Here is a 17,446-nt window from a genome sequence, read left to right as displayed (position 1 = left end):
ACAGGAAAGTAAATTTGGACTAACATTCAAGATCAGTGTACTTCTCGATCATAAAATAAGTGGTAAAAACCGTAAGAACGGGACCAACAGAAACAAAATCTTAAACATGTAAGCATAAAAATCAAGATGACAAGAGCAGAAATTTCATGAGGAACATACTGGATACAAAAAAGAATGAAGTTGAACACTGATGTAATTTAAAATGATGCCAAAACTTTTAAAGTCATCAAGTATGAAACTAATTTATAATAGAGCTAATTTTATTTGATCTTAAAAGGTAATTTTATTTCTTTCAGCATAAAACTTACCTTCCATCTGTGTGTTTACTTAAGGCTAAAATGAAAATGAATCCTTATCCACTGAAATACTTTGTTTGGAATACGATGCCCTTGAGCCAGCTTGAGAATGGAATGAAGTAAAGGATCATTGTAAAGGACTTTAATGCAGACGGTCAAGAAGTATACAGTACTATTCCCTGAAAGTGGCCAAGTTAACCAAAATTGCCATTCTGATTTGTCAAATGAGAACTGGAACGTTGTTTCCTTTCATTAGGTCTCATTTTCCTGTCCTGTTTAAGATAGCTCAAACCCAGAGTTCTCAATTCATTCTCAGCAAATACGTACTGAGCACCTAATGAGGACCGAGCACTTTCTCCAGTCACTTAAGAATATAATGTAAGAACAAATGAAAAGTCCCTCCCCTCACAGAGCTTAGAAAAACGGCAAAAGGTGAAACAGATTTATAAAGAAAGTACCATGTCAATAAGCAATAAAAACACAATAGAGGAAAACAAGGCAGGGAAGAGAACAAAAGACTGAACTTGAGGGCGCTTTTGTTTTAAGAGAAATTGATTACAAGGGAACTAAATGATTTCTAGGTTCGTTGTCAGCTCAAAGAGATTTTGACTGTGGATATAGTACAGTGGGAAGGCCCTTTCCTTGCCAGCCGGCGACCCAGGTTCGCTCCCTGCCCCCTATACCACAACTGTGGTGTGGCATTTGCTGAAACTTGCTGGCCCCAGCCTCTTCGAATTTAACTCATCCGTTAAATTACCTTTTAATACAATGAACTGAGGTAAAAAAGTACCTAAGAACTTTCAGCTACAACTTAATTTAAGGATTACAACTGTTAAGTACCATAATTCACAGAAGACAGGTTCAATTTATTAGACCTATTATTATTTATACCCACTATTTTGCTTAGAACGATAGAATGTTTATTCTACTTTTTTCACGGAATAATATAGAGCAAGGCATAATTACACTAGTACATTAAATAAGTCCATTTTGGATTCAAATTTCTATTTCTTTGGAAATGTCTCATTAAAAGAATGTTTCTCAAAAGAGAACACTGTCTACACACCAACCTATTACATTAAGCTCAAACAATTTTTAAATTAATCTCTTAAAAAGTAAATTAGTCCCTAAAGTTTATTTCTTTTTCTTCTGGCAGCTATTTTTCATTCACTATTCAGTTCATGTCTAGAATTCACATTTACAGGGCATTAATAAAATAGCTTTTAATTATCTTCTAAGTAACTACATGTAATCTAAAGTTTCATCTAACAGAATAAGACAGGCCCTTTGTATGTTACATTATTAGCAGATGGGAAAGTTTATTTCTAACATGTAAATGCCAACAGAAGTTTCAGTGAAACATTAAGAGGGGAATAAAATGAAGAAAAAAAAACCAACTACCTAAAGATTTTCCCAAAAGGAAATATAATCCAAGAAGACAATAATCATCGAAAGAAATCAAGGGGTTTGAACAGGTAAATATATAAAAACCTACCAGCTCATTGCTTGTAGATGTGAGTCTTAGTTTTTCTTCAATTTCCTTTCCAATTTTCTGAACAGTTACCTGAGTCTGTTTAATTGCACACTGGGCTCTATGAAGCCTAGAAATAAAAGTTGTAGAAAATTTTAAGTGTGTTAACTATAAACTCTGCACATAGAGCCTCAAGTATTAATTGAACTATATAAGGGGACAAACCTTCCAGGATAAACAGAATAAACCAAAATTTATTTCACGTTGATATAGCATATTTACAATGAAATGACACATGTTCTAAAAACACCCTTTCCTTACCTGTCTGTCTGTGGTAAAGAGAATTGAAATGAAGAACTCATGAGTCTAAAAGTTATTTTAAAAAATAATCTGGTCAAGCGGCTGGAGCAATACCACAGTGTGTAGGGTGTTTGCCTTGCACACAGCCAACCCGGGTTTGATTCCCAGCATCCCATATGGTCCCTGAGCATCACCAGGAGTAATTCCTGAATGCAGAGCCAGGAGTAACTCCTGTGCATTGCTGGGTGTGACACCCCCCCCCCAAAAAAATTCTGGTCAAATCATACACATTGACTACTTCCAGTGCCACATAAGTTTATGTACAGGCCTTGCTCCAGAGACTCACAAATAAACTTTGAAAGAGATCAACAGCTATCAAAAATCCTTCAGACAGCCGCTCTTGACTAAGACATCCAGGGCACCCTGGAGTGGACCAGCCCAGGGCCTGTCCAAACAGAGCCCCAGCAGTCACTTGCTCCCATACTGCAAAATCGACACCATGTCTTGAGTATTGTCTCAGGATTGAATCTCACCCAGAAATTAACCTGCTGAAAATTCAGGTATGCAGTCTTTGTGACTAAAATCTCCAGGCTTTCTTGGAGTCAGGATGGCTACCTCCTCCCTTTTCCCTGTACTTCTAAAAGCCCCGGCAATCATGCCTACACTCCAAACTTGCCACCCAGTTAAAAATTTAACTCCAGCTGCACCGGACAGTAAAAAATTCTGGATTTCCTGAAGTGACATCTCCAAACTCTACAACACTGATAATCCGGAAGTAGCAAACCATACTGGATGGACTATAACACAGAAGGCAACCAATCTTGACTAACCAAATTGCAGCACACAAGACTTAACATACAACATCTTAGTAATCCCTCATACACAGATTTAATGTCTGCATGGTGAGATTCAGCAATTTACATTAATTTTAATCTAATAAAATATTTTTGATCATTCTGTTAGCGATTCATTGGTAACAAACAGTATAAAATAAATTATTGTGGGCCTGCTATGGGTACAGGCTTGAGGGGAGGTTGGGAAAATTGGAGACAATGGTGGAGGGAAGGTGAGAATGGTGGTGGGGTTGGTGTTGGTACATTGAATACCTGTAACAAATCATCATGAACAACTTTGCAAACCAGAGTTTATATAAAGTGTAGGAGAAAAAATGTACATAAGTAGACCTTACCTATTTCATTTAAACCCCAAAATACACTAGCCCAGGATTTCTTTACTGTTTTTCCTAATGACAGGTTTTACTAATGACAGGTAAGGTATGATTGATACCATAATGAGATTCAAACATAAAATAAAATTTAGGTTCAGCATAAGAGAAAAAACACATGGAGGGTGCGGGATCCCGGAGGGGAAAAAAAAAAAGAAAAAACAGGTTCCAAAAAGATCACCCGCAAGTTCCAGATGGAGTAGGTGCCGCATCCCACCTCCCCCAGATGGAACCCCGGTGACCAGAAGCTTCTACAAACACAGCTCGAGTATGCGGGAACGAGGACTTTTTCTCAAATCTGCTGGACTACACCTCCCAGGTAACCTCTGATTCCGGAAGTCATGCCCACAGCCCGCCCCCCAGCGCCATCTTTGAAGCGTTCAGCATAAGAGAAAAAACACATGGAGGGTGCGGGATCCCGGAGGGAAAAAAAAAAGAAAAAACAGGTTCCAAAAAGATCACCCGCAAGTTCCAGATGGAGTAGGTGCCGCATCCCACCTCCCCCAGATGGAACCCCGGTGACCAGAAGCCTCTACAAACACAGCTCGAGTATGCGGGAACGAGGACTTTTTCTCAAAACCGCGCGGCCGCTTATGCGGCCGCGCGACACCTATATACAAAGTGATCAATAAGAAGTAAACCACTCAATCTTTCTCCCTGAAAGTCAGAGTTAAGTTTGGAGCACGGCCACAGCCCCAGAAACACAAGGACTTAATGCAGAACCCAGCAGCTTAGAGCAGAAAAGTGAAAGGACTATGCATTAATCCAGGCCATCAAGTCTGCCGGAGGGGAAAGGGTGTTGCCCCATTCGCCCTCTCTTCTCTGGAAAGAAGGATGGCGGCCGCATGGGAGCCTTGTGGACAGCAGGTATGAGCCGGGGGTGTGGGGGCGACTAAAACCTCATGGGAAGGGGGGCGTTCCGGTCCGTCCTTCACGCCCTACCGAGGTCACCAGCTGCCCCCCACAAGCGGCTCTCCAGCACGGCCACAGCCCCAGAAGCACAAGGGCTTAATGCAGAACCCAGCAGCTTGGAGCAGAAAAGTGAACGGACTATGCGTTGACCCAGGCCATCAAGTCTGCCGGAGGGGAAAGGGTGTTGCCCCATTCGCCCCCTCCTCTCTGGAAAGAAAGATGGCGGCCACATGGGAGCCTTGTGGACAGCAGGTATGAGCCGGGAGTGTGGAGGCGACTAAAACCTCATGGGAAGGGGGGCGTTCCGGTCCGTCCTTCACACCCTACCGAGGTCACCAGTCGCCCCCCACGAGCGGCTCTCCAGCACAGCCACGGCCCCAGAAGCACAAGGACTTAATGCAGAACCCAGCAGCTTGGAGCAGAAAAGTGAACGGACTATGCGTTGACCCAGCCCATCAAGTCTGCCGGAGGGGAAAGGGTGTTGCCCCATTCGCCCTCTCCTCTCTGGAAAGAAAGATGGCGGCCACATGGGAGCCTTGTGGACAGCAGGTATGAGCCGGGGATGTGGGGGCGACTAAAACCTCATGGGAAGGGGGGCGTTCCGGTCCGTCCTTCACGCCCTACCGAGGTCACCAGTTGCCCCCCACGAGCGGCTCTCCAGCACGGCCACAGCCCCAGAAGCACAAGGGCTTAATGCAGAACCCAGCAGCTTGGAGCAGAAAAGTGAAAGGACTATGCGTTAATCCAGGCAATCATTTCTGCCCAGAGGGGAAAGGGTGTTGCTCCCTTCCGCCCTCCTCCCTCTGGAAAGAAAGATGGCGGCCACATGGGAGCCTTGTGGACAGCAGGTATGAGCCGGGGGTGTGGGGGCGACTAAAACTTCATGGGAAGGGGGGCGTTCCGGTCCGTCCTTCACGCCCTACCGAGGTCACCAGTTGCCCCCCACGAGCGGCTCTCCAGCACGGCCACAGCCCCAGAAGCACAAGGGCTTAATGCAGAACCCAGCAGCTTGGAGCAGAAAAGTGAAAGGACTATGCGTTAATCCAGGCAATCATTTCTGCCCAGAGGGGAAAGGGTGTTGCTCCCTTCCGCCCTCCTCCCTCTGGAAAGAAAGATGGCGGCCACATGGGAGCCTTGTGGACAGCAGGTATGAGCCGGGGGTGTGGGGGCGACTAAAACCTCATGGGAAGGGGGGCGTTCCGGTCCGTCCTTCACGCCCTACCGAGGTCACCAGTCACCCCCCACGAGCGGCTCTCCAGCACAGCCACGGCCCCAGAAGCACAAGGACTTAATGCAGAACCCAGCAGCTTGGAGCAGAAAAGTGAACGGACTATGCGTTGACCCAGGCCATCAAGTCTGCCGGAGGGGAAAGGGTGTTGCCCCATTCGCCCTCTCCTCTCTGGAAAGAAAGATGGCGGCCACATGGGAGCCTTGTGGACAGCAGGTATGAGCCGGGGGAGTGGGAGTGACTAAAACCTCATGGGTCGGGGGGCGTTCCGGTCCGTCCTTCACGCCCTACCGAGGTCACAAGTCGCCCCCCGCGAGCGGCTCTCCAGCACGGCCATGGCCCCAGAAGCACAAGGACTTAATGCAGAACCCAGCAGCTTGGAGCAGAAAAGTGAACGGACTATGCGTTGATCCAGCCCATCAAGTCTGCCGGAGGGGAAAGGGTGTTGCCCCATTCGCCCTCTCCTCTCTGGAAAGAAAGATGGCGGCCACATGGGTGCCTTGTGGACAGCAGGTATGAGCCGGGAGTGTGGGGGCGACTAAAACCTCATGGGAAGGGGGGCGTTTCGCTCCGCCCTTCACGCCCTACCGAGGCCACCGGTTGCCCCCCGCGAGCGGCTCTCCAGCACGGCCACGACTCCAGAACACAGAAACCAGTTTCTTAACTATCTGACTTTCAGTAGAAATACTTCCAGGGTCAATAGGTAAAATAGCAGAAATCCAAAACCAACATTTAATTCTTTAACCCAGCTGTAGAAAGCAAATCACTTCACAATGCTTTTTCAGCATGTCTGATTTGGGGGGGGGGGGGTAAACTCTAAATAATAGTGGTGAATCTTTTATTGAAACAATGATTCTAATCAAAGCAGATAGAGTGTTAACTAGAATTCATCTGCTTCACAGGGACGGGGAGGGGTGGGGGGTGGGGTTTTATTGGGGTTCTTCATGGTAAAAAATAAGTATTGGTAAAGGGAAATGTGTTTGATATTTGCATTACTGAGACATAAACCTGAAAGCTTTGTAACCTTTCCCACAGTGATTCAATAAATAAATAAATAAATAAATAAATAAAAAATATATAAAAAAAAATAAAAATAAAATTTAATGCAATACATTTTAGATTACAGAGTTGAAGGCTTACTTATGTAAATGAAAATAAGCGTTTATTATATCATAGGGCTGGAGCGATAGCACAGCGGTAGGGCGTTTGCCTTGCACACAGCCAGCCTGGCCGAGCTGGGTTCGGTTCCTCCGCCCCTCTCGGAGAGCCTGGCAAGCTACCGAGAGTATATTGCCCGCATGGCAAAGCCTGGCAAGCTACCCGTGACGCATTCAATATGCCAAACACAGAAACAAGTCTCAAAATGGAGACGTTACTGGGCCCGCTCGAGCAAATCAATGAACAATGGGAGGACAGTGACAGTGACAGTGACAGGGCTGGAGCGATAGCACAGCGGTAGGGCCTTTGCCTTGTGTGAAGCCAGCCCAGCCAAGCTGGGTTCAATTCCTCTGCCCCTCTCGGAGAGCCCAGCAAGCTACCGAGAGTACCAATCATATTTGATATGCCAAACACAGTAACAACAATTCTCACAATGGAGATGCTACTGGGCCCGCTCGAGCAAATTGATGAGCAATGGGAGGACAGTGTTTGTTTTGTTTTATTATATCATACTAAAGGGTTTCATTTTCCTTATTTATGTAGGTTAAATCATATAGCACAACAACTTGGCTCTTACTGATTCATTTTCTGATCATTCTATTTGTCATTTCTCAAAGTTTTGTTGGAACAAGTGATATAGAGTCAATTTGTTCTGTACTTTAGGGGATAGGTAGGAAAAATGGGGACATCGGTGGAGGGACTGTTACACTGATGGTGCTGGAACACTAAATGCCTGAAACAACTGAATAATGAACAACTCAGTAAATCATGGTGTTTTTAATTAAAATGAAAAATTAAAAAGCAAATTGATTACACCCTAAGTATTCCTGGTGTGGTTCAAAAACAGAACAACAATAAAAATAATCTGGGTAGAGGGCCGGAGTGAACAGTACAGCAGAGAAGACATTTATCTTGCACACAGCTAACACGGGTTCTATCCCAAGCATCCCACATGGTCCCATGAGCACTGCCAGGAGTGCAGAGTCGGGAGTAACCCCTGCGCATTCTGGGTGTAACCTCAAAAGCCAAAAAAAAAAAAAAAAATCATCTGGGTAGATCTATCATTTCACAAATATGGAAAAATGAGGTCCAGAAAAGTGAAGTATTTGTAAAGTCACCAAGACACTATAACTGCTTATCAAGAGGAGCATTATTAATGGGAACCTATAAAGAAGTAAAGATTTGACAATAATTTATTTTTAAAGATCAAAGTAGGGATAGAGAGATAGTACAGGAGTTAAGGTGCTTTCCTTGCAGGCAGTCAACGCCCTGGGGTACCACAGTCGATCCTGAGCACATAGAGGGGCAACACCTGATCACAGAGCCCGGAACAGACCCTGAGTACTCCTGATCAAGTTAAAATTAAAGCAGCCACTATTTTGAAACAAGAAACAAATGAAAATTTGAACTATTTCTTTTTTGTTGCTGTGGGATTTTAGGATTTCTTTGTTTCAAATATAGGTTATAAAATGTTAGAAGAAAATGCAAGCATATTACTTGCAAGCTTGGGACAAGATTTCTCTGAGAAGACAGAAGAACTAACCTTGTTATAAACAAAAAAAAAATTCACTTATATATGAAAGAAAAATGCAGAGTAGCTCTAAGACAGAAAAAAAAATCATGCAATTTGCATCAAAATGGATGGTACTAGAAGATATGCTGAATGAACTCAGTCAGAAGGAACAGGGTCAATTATCTTTCTTAAATATGGGACTTAAAGACACACAGTAAGGTAGCAACAAAGGGCCAAAGGCAACATATTGGGGAAAAACTGATCCATACAACAGCTGGGGGCGGGGGGAGGGGGGGGGCGGGGGGGGGGACGGGGACGGGGACGGACGGAGGGAGGGACAGATGACATTGAGAGGGAGGGATGTTGCAGTTCAGTGGGGAGGGAAGAGATGATGGGTGTGGTGTTGGAATTATGTGCATGAGAAACCATTCATTATTAATAATATTGTAAACCACAGTATCTCAATAAAAAAATTTAAGAAAAAAACTGTTAAAACAATCCACGAACAGGATAAAATATTTGCAAAACATCAATATTACAACTTTTGTTTAAGAAGCATCTAAAGAACTCTTATAATCAGTCCAATTAAAAAACTATCTGCCAGAGAGGTGGGCTGGGGGAGGGGATGGGGTGTGATTGGGAGGACAACTGGGGACAAGAGGGATGGGTGTTGGAATACTGTTAAGACTGAAACCTAACCACGAACAGTTTTGTAAGGGTCTTTTTCACAGTGATTCAATAAAAAAAAATTAGCACTGTAGCACTGTCGTTCCATTGTTCATCGATTTGCTGGAGCGGGCACCAGCAATGTCTCCACTGTGAGACTTGTTGTTACTATTTTTGGCATACTGAATACACCATGGGGAGCTTGCCACTTGCCAGGCTCTCCGAGAGGGACAGAGGAATCGAACCCGGGTCAGCTGCATGCAAGGCAAACGCTGTACCTGCTGTGCTATCGCTCCACCCCAACAAATCATATGCTATATAATAAATGACATATTGGCAGCACTACAACAGTAAAAGTATACTGATTACTATGTTACACTTCAAGGGGTATTTTAAGAATTAAACTGTGTTTAGGTTCAGTTCTTTGGACCGACCATGCACAAGTATTCTCACTAATAATTCAAGGTGACTTAAGTACGTGAGTTTGTGCTATGAAGTTTTAGTAAATTAAGTAACTACCGCTGTTTACATATCACATAAAGTATTCCACTTAACCTTGAACAACCTCGTAAAATATTGACTATGCACTTTCTAAAGTGAAGAAAACAGACCAGAGAGCGAATAAAAAAATTAAAATTAAAAAATAAAACACATTTCAGGCGATCATGATCATGATCACGATCATCCTGTTGTTCGTCGATTGCCTCGAGCAGGCACCAGTAAGGTCTCCTTCGTCCTAGCCCTGAGATTTTAAAGTGCCATGTTCAAGGCCCTTTCAGGGTTAGGAGAATGAAACCCATCATTTCAGGCAAAGTGAAAAAATACAATAAAAGAAAATAAAAAAGAAATAAATAAAAATGAGCAAAGAATGCCAAACATTTCACCAAAGAAAATAAAGGACGCCTGCTCCAGATGGAATCCCAGTGACCAAGAGCTTCCACAAGCAAGGCCCAGGTATGCGGGTTCCAGGACTATTTCCCTCCAGCACCATCTTAGCATACCAATAGCCCTGGTCCTGAGAGACAGCAGCAAGTCCCTGAAGACACCACAGCCAGAGATCTCTCTGGGCCCCACACCAAGTCAATTTCACCAGGGCACCCCAGATGGAGCAGGTGTGCTCTCCCCATCTACTCCAGATAGAATCCTGGCAACCAAGAGCTTCCACAAGCAAGGCCCAGGTATGTGGGTTTCAGAACTGGATCTCCAGGCCGCATGGCGGTAGAGGATCCAGGTTATCCCTCCCTGGGGCTCTGCATGACCAACAGACTGGCTGTCATGACCACAATTTGCCTCTGAGTGCCATCTTAGTGCACCAACAACCCTGGCCCAGAAACTCCCAACTGAACCCCAAAATGGATTAGTGTCATACATAGATGTCCCTGGAACCCAAACATTTACAATTTACATTTACAATCGCAGCTGTGCAAGCTCTCATGATATTCAAAATGATCAATGGAAAATAAATTATCTAGCGTCTGCCCCTGGGAGGTAGGCTTGAATGGTGGTGGGAAAATTCGAGCAAAACATAATGCCCAAAATGAGAGAGAGAGAGTATTGGGGGAAATGTCTGCCATGGAGGCAAGGTGAGGACTGGGACAGTGTGAGGGGTGGGGCGGGGCATGTGATATTGGTGGCGGAAAATGTGCACTGGTGGAGGGATGGGTGTTCCATCATTATATGGCTGAATCTCAAACATGAAAGCTTTGGAACTCTATCGAACGGTAATAAAATAAAAAAAATAAATTAAAAAATAAAAAGTAATGTGGAGTTCATGCCCAATTCAATCAGCTTAATCAATAGCAGCACTCCTACATTACTAAAAAAAAAAAGATATGGGGCTGGAGTGATAGCACAGCGGGTAGGGCATCTGCCTTGCATGCAGCCAACATGATCAACACAGGTTCGATTCTCAGCACCCCATATGGTCCCCTGAGCACCGCCAGAAGCAATTCCTGAGTGCATGAGCCAGGAGTAACCCCTGAGCATCGCCGGGTGTGACCCAAAAAGCAAAAAAATTTTTAAAAAAATAGAAGGAAAATAAAGAAACGGCCAGGGGCTAGAGAGCGCACAAGGGACAAGGTGCTTGCTTTGTTGCAGCCAACCCAGACTGGATCCTGGCACAGTACACCGTCCCCTAAGCACTTTGAGAACGGATCCCTGAGCACGCTGGATGTGCCCCTCTCTCGGAAAGAATGGTCAATATAAGTGTGATCCCTGGTGAGCATCCTAACCAAGGACCTGGTACCCCTGTCCATCACAATATAGAAACAACAGAGGCAGGAGAGGAAAAGGGAATTTAAACAGCAGCCAGAAAGAATAGGAAAGCACACTCAAAAGCATACTGCTAAAAGTAAAAATTAAACTCATGAAATACCACTTCACACCTGCAAAAAGCTGAAATCAAAATGACAACACCTAGACTAAGTATTTAAACTGAAGATCTACATATATCACTGTATGTATGTGTATGTATGCATATATATGCCTTCGTTTATAATGCTTAACAATCCTAATTTGAAAGTTACCACACATAAGGCTAATTTTATTAAATGTTTCATGGCATCATTGTATTTGCCAACATTACTGTTATTAATGTGTTGCACTAAAATTTATGACATATGAACTTCCTGAAAATTGCCTGACAGTTACAAAAGATTCAAAATCAATCACTGATTTTGACATCAAGGATTTAAGAAATGCAACAAGAAAAGAGGCAACGGCCTCCCACCACTTCTTGTTCTTGGTGTACATGTGCATATGTTTCTTCACAGCAATTCTCTTACAAAGGTAGGTAAGGGTCCTGTGTGATCCTAAAATCACACCAGCCTCATATCCTGCCTGATGTTCCTTACCTGGCACTAGCAATATTGTTAAAATATTTCTTTTGCCCTTGCTTTTGTTGCTGCTCTTGCTTTGGCAACACTTGGGCAAGAAGGAGAAGCCCCAACACTTTTTTGTGCCACCAGGATCACCAGCCAGACAGGTGCACTTCTGAGCTATTTCTGTTTCCAGCAGTAGGAAACTCACAATTCTCCAAACATATCATGCCATTTCTTGCTTCTGTTCCTCAGCAGTCTATGTGTCTATAAATCGTTCTGCCTCTTAACAGATAAACATGCTCACTCCCAGTCCACTGAAAGCAGTTCAAAAGAAATATGATGTGGAGCAAGGAAAGCCTTTTCATCAAGTAGTGCTAGGAAAACTGGGCAGCTACATCAAAAAAAAAAAAAAAACCCTCAGGCCTTGTTCTAATACCGTGCAGAAAATTAAAATTGAAATGGATTAAAGACTTCAATATCAGACCTGAATCCCTAGAGGAAAAATGTAGGCTGAGCTTTCTATGACACTGAAGCTAAAGGCATCTTCAAGATGAAACACCACTGACAAAGCAAGTGGAAGCAAAGATACACAAATGAGATTACACTAAACTAAGAAGCTTCAGCACCTCAAAGGAAACAATGACCAGGATACAGACAGCCCATAGAATGAGAAAAATTATTTATCCAACCCCCATCTGATTAGTGGTTAATATTAAAGATAAATAAGGCACCTGTAGAACTTAACAAGAAAAAAAATCAAACCCCATCAAAGAATGGGGAGAAGAAATAAATAGAAACTTCCTCAAAGAAGAAATTCAAATGGCCAAAAAGCACATAAAAAATACTCTATATCAATAATCATCTGGGAGATGCAAATCAAAACAATGTGACATCATCTCACACCACAGAGACTGGCACACATTAAAAAGTACAAGAACAATCAGTGCTTGCACAGACGCAGGGAGAAAGGGACTCTCATTCATTGCTACTAGGAATGCCAACTGGTCCAAGTTTTTTGGAAAATAATATGGACATTCCTTAGAAAACTAGAAATTGAGCTTCACACGACCTAGCAATAGTACTCCTAGGAAGATACCCCTGGGGCCCCAAAACACAGCGCAGAAAAATCAACTGTACTTCTATACTCATTGCAGTGCTACTCCTAAAAACCAGAATCTGGAAACCCAAGTTCCGTGAACAGATAACTGGAAAAAGAATTTTCAGTATATCTATACAATGGAATACTATGCAGCAGTTAGGAAAAATGAAGTCATGAAATTTTCTTATAAATGGATGGACAAGGACAGTATCAAGCTGAGTGAAATGAGTCAGACATACAACGATTGTACTCACTTGTGGGAAATAAAAAACATAGTATGAGACTACTGACCAACGACAGTAGAAATGAAGGCCAGGAGGACTGGTCTATGTTCGGAAGTATGCGACAAGTTGAGGATTGGGGGTGGGCATGGGACAGAGCGCAGTCAGGACAAAGAAGGGAGCACTATGATAATGACAGTTGGAAATAGACAAGAACTCAGTGCTGAAAGGAGGGAAAGGGATATACATGATAACCTTTCAGTACCTGTATTGCAAACCACAATGTGGGGGCGGGGATGGGAGTGGGGGCAGAGGCAGGACAGAAACTGGAGGTACCGCTGGTAAGAAATATACACTGGTGAAGGGCTCAGTGTTGGAACACTGTTCGGAACCCAATCGAGACCATCTTTGTTAACTGTGTATCTCACATCGACTCAAAAACAAGTGTAGGGGGAAGGGGAAGGATAACAAATCAGTATATTCGCTTAAAGGCAGCTCAAGCATCTTTAAAGGCACCTCTTCCTTCAAAGGGCTCCCCTGACTCCTCCAGACATGTACCACTTAAGATTACACCACAACAATTTACAACAGCTACTGATTTCCTTCTCTATTTTCTTACAAGATCTGAGGGGGGGAAAAACAACAGCTCATTTTTTTAGACTCCCAGTGCTAAGCTCAAGGGTGGCACAAAGGAGGTAGTCAAAATATACTTGCTGACTTAACTAATATCTGAATACAAAAGCCCAGTCCTAAGGCTTTATATTTTAATATTAATATCAAAAAGTTTGATACCATGATTTTCTAGCTTTAGAACTTCAAAATATTGCACCCAAAATAAAACAACTAATTTTTTTTATCAAAACGAATCTGAATAATAACTGTAGGTACTATCAACTGGGAACAGAAATTAACACAATAATAGCCTGGAACTTTAAAAGAAGGAATATGTTGACTAAAACTCATTGGTACTATGCAAACAACCTTGTCAGATGGTAAAGACTTTAAAAATAAAAATGATTCATGACCATAATTAATGTATGACTTCAACTATTTGGCTCTTGCTGCCCCAGACGCTTTCTGATCTTACCTTAGGGGCTTAAAACACACAGACAGAGTCACATTTCCCCCAATCTTCAGTGCTATCCAAATAAGACTCTCCGAACCCCTGCTAGATCAAGACAGGGCTAATAACTCCCCCCTTTCAAGTCCAACAGGAGAAAAGAAGTTTGGAGTGGTTAGCCTTTTAAACATAACCCGGGACATCCTGATTCCTCTAGAGGTAAAGAGGCAAAGGACTAAGAGGAAAGGAACCACCTGACCTCCTAACTGGTTAGCCAGTTTCAAAGGAATGGTTCTTGGTTTTGCAGGCTATGTAAGGGCAACAGAAAGAAAGAAATATATACCATCTGGGTGACCATACACCACAAAATACAACCAGTGTGAAATGAAAAGCATCACCAGTGGGCCAGGGAGGTAGTACAGCGGGTCAGGCACTTGTGTACTTGAGGCTCACCCAGGGTTCCATCCCAGACATCACGTATGATCCCCTGGGTACTGCCAAGGGTGATTCCTGAGCCCAGGGCCAGGGATAACCCCTGAGCACCACTAAGTATGGTCTAAAAGACCAAGCCACACACTCCACCAAAAATTCATTACTAGTGGGAAGTGGAGTAAACCAAGACATTTTCTGATAGGCGTTGTTAGAAAATACAGCTAAAATGATTGAAACCCACAGTAAAATTAAAAATGAGCTAAAACATCCTCTAGGTTAGCTACTACTATGAATGTGAAGATACACCAAATAAAAGGCATTATGACAAAAAATATTAACAAAGACTGAGACCATGCCAAACAGATGCTAACAATAATCTCAGTGAAGTTAGAAAATAACTTTTGCCTATTTGGCACTGATAACGCCAGATCAGAAATGCTTCTTCAATTTTAAGACAAATGACAAAACCAGAACACAGAATGGCAGAGACAAATAATTCCCTATAGCTTGTAGGGAAAGATGAAAACAGAGAAAGAAAAAAAAAAAAAACAAGGCTAACATCTATTCAGAGAATTGGATTATAATTAACAGCTTTGTAATTCCGTAATAAAAAGCAAAGATGGGGAAATCATTTATATATTTTAAGATGTGAAAGAGTGCCAATGCTTTGTATGTTAGAAAAGATCTTTATTCCTACAGTGAAGTGACTGGAATACTGTTTCTCTAGAATACAGAAAAACAAGATGGCAAACAAGAGATTACCGTGAGGTTACTGAAACAGAGTCAGGAAATGTTAAGACATTATCATACTTATCAAAATTGTAACAGGAAGAATAATATGAGATGACAGAAAAGAGATTTAAAAAAAAAAAGTTGCCAGGGGCTCAGAGGTATAGTACAGCACTTAAGAACACAAGCCCGGCAAACTCTCGGCTGTGAAGGCAAATTCCCACTGTCCCCTTGCATGCATGGCTGGCCTCCAAGCCATGGAGTAAAATTCCGGGAAAAGGGAACTCAGATAGAGAAGGGAGCACCAAATAAAGGGTGTTGGGAGGATCCTCCCAGGATGGGAGATGCATGCTGAAAGTAGACTATGGACCGAACATGATTGCCACTCAATGTCTCTTTTGCAAACCACAACACCCAAAAGGAGAGAGAGAACAAAAGGGAATGCCCTGCCACAGAGGCAGGGTGGGATGAGAGGCATGGGGGATGGGAGGGATACTGGGATCCGTGGTGGTGGGAAATGGGCACTGGTGGAGGGATGGGTATTTGATCATTGTATAATTGAAACCCAAGCACAATAATCTGTAAGTCTACAACTGTACCTCATGGTGTCTCACTAATAAAAAAAAAAAATTCCCACTGTCACTCCGGGCACTCAGCAGAGTCCTGGCAGCATGGCTGTGTGCAATTCCTGGCCTCAAAAACAACTTATGCCTGTACATACACTCAGCCAGGTGATATAAGCACCAAGAAGAGCTGTGATCCAATGCAGAAAAGCCACCTGCACTTCTTTTTGTATTTATTTTATTTTTTGTGTGAAACACAGTTACAAAGTTGCTCATAATTGGGTTTCAGTCCTACAATGTTCCAACACCCATCCCTTCACCAGTGCACATTTCCCACCCCCAATGTCCCCAGTTTCCCAACCGCTCCCCACCCTTGCCACTGTCTACCTCTATGACAGGCACTTTGTCTCTCTGTCTCTGTCTCTGTCTCTGTCTCTCTCTATCCCTCTATGACAGGCACTTTGTCTCTCTGTCTCTGTCTCTCTCTATCCCTCCCCCTCCCTCCCTCCTCTTTTCTTTTCACTCCCTCCCTTCTCCCTCTCTCTACCCCCCTTTTTGGGCATTATGGTAACTAAAAGGACAACATTAATTTTACCTAGTTTACCTACTTTCAACTAAGTTCTTGTCAGGAGTGATCATTTCCAACTATCCCTGTGATAGTGGTCCCTTCTCTGTCCTAGCTGCCCTCCACCCTCCACCCCCTCACAAACCTGTAGTAAGCTTCCAACTATGGGTCAGTCCTCCTGGTCCTTGATTCTACTGTCCATGAGTATTAGTCTCATACTATGATTTTTTTTTTTTATATCTCACAAATGAATCCAATCATGCTGTGTCTGTCCTCTCTCTGACTCATTTCACTCAGCATGACACTCTCTGTGTCCATCCTTTTATGGCTGAATTTCATGACTCCATTTTTCCACTGGGCAGATGTGCCACAGTTTCTTTAGCCAGTCATTTGTTCATGGGCTGCCGTCTGCACTTCTAGGTTCATTGCAGCACTATTCACGATAGCTACAATTCAGAAACAAGCCGAGTGCCAGAATCTGGAAACAACAGACGACTGGATAAAGAAACTCTGGTACATCTACACAATAGAATACTACGCAGTTGCTAGGAAAAATGAAGTCATGAAACTTCCTTATATATGGATGGACATGGAGAACATTATGTGGAATGAAATGAGTCAGAGGGGGAGGGACTGATTCATGACTGGAAGCTTCCCACAAATGGGGAGTGGAGGGGAGGGCAGTTAGGACAAAGAGACCACCATGACAAAGACAGTTGGAAATGATCACTCTGAACAAGAACTGAGAGCTGGAAGGAGGTAAAGTAACAATATTACAATATATGTTATAACCACATATTATTATAGTATAACCATAATGTCCGAGAGAGAGAGAGAGAGAGAGAGAGAGAGAGAGAGAGAGAAAGAGGAGAGAGAGGCAAGCTGGTGATGGGAAATGTACACTGGTGAAGGAATAGGTATTGAAAAATTGTATAACTGAAACTCAATCATGAACAACTTAGTAATTTGATTCAATAATTTCCAAAAAAAAAAAAACCCTTTGTAATGGTGATTCAATTAAAAAAAATTGTGTGTGGGGTTACCTCATGAGCACTGCAACTCACAGGAAGTGCGGGCATCACTGCAGCCACAGGCTAGTGGAATTTCTGTGCCTTAACTGGAGGATGACCTATAGAGAGCTCATGCTGCAAACACCGCAATGTAAGAGATGCACAATTTACCCTGGTTT

General features: G+C 43.1%; 1 protein-coding gene across 2 annotated transcripts in view; it reads right to left on the bottom strand.

Moving 5' to 3' along the window:
• UVRAG (UV radiation resistance associated) overlaps positions 1-17,446 on the bottom strand; it is a 311,864-nt gene that overhangs the window by 160,907 nt on the left and 133,511 nt on the right. For both annotated transcript variants that reach the window (XM_056116060.1, XM_056116061.1), the window contains one exon: positions 1,792-1,897. In XM_056116060.1, the coding sequence (XP_055972035.1) occupies positions 1,792-1,897 (106 nt within the window). The remainder of the gene's footprint in view (positions 1-1,791; positions 1,898-17,446) is intronic.

The sequence above is a fragment of the Sorex fumeus genome, unplaced genomic scaffold, assembly GCF_029834395.1.
Source record: "Sorex fumeus unplaced genomic scaffold, SorFum_2.1 ptg000030l, whole genome shotgun sequence".
Classification (NCBI taxonomy): Eukaryota; Metazoa; Chordata; class Mammalia; order Eulipotyphla; family Soricidae; genus Sorex; species Sorex fumeus.
Note: the sequence above shows the minus strand (reverse complement) of the source record. Positions and strands in the feature narration are given on the sequence as shown.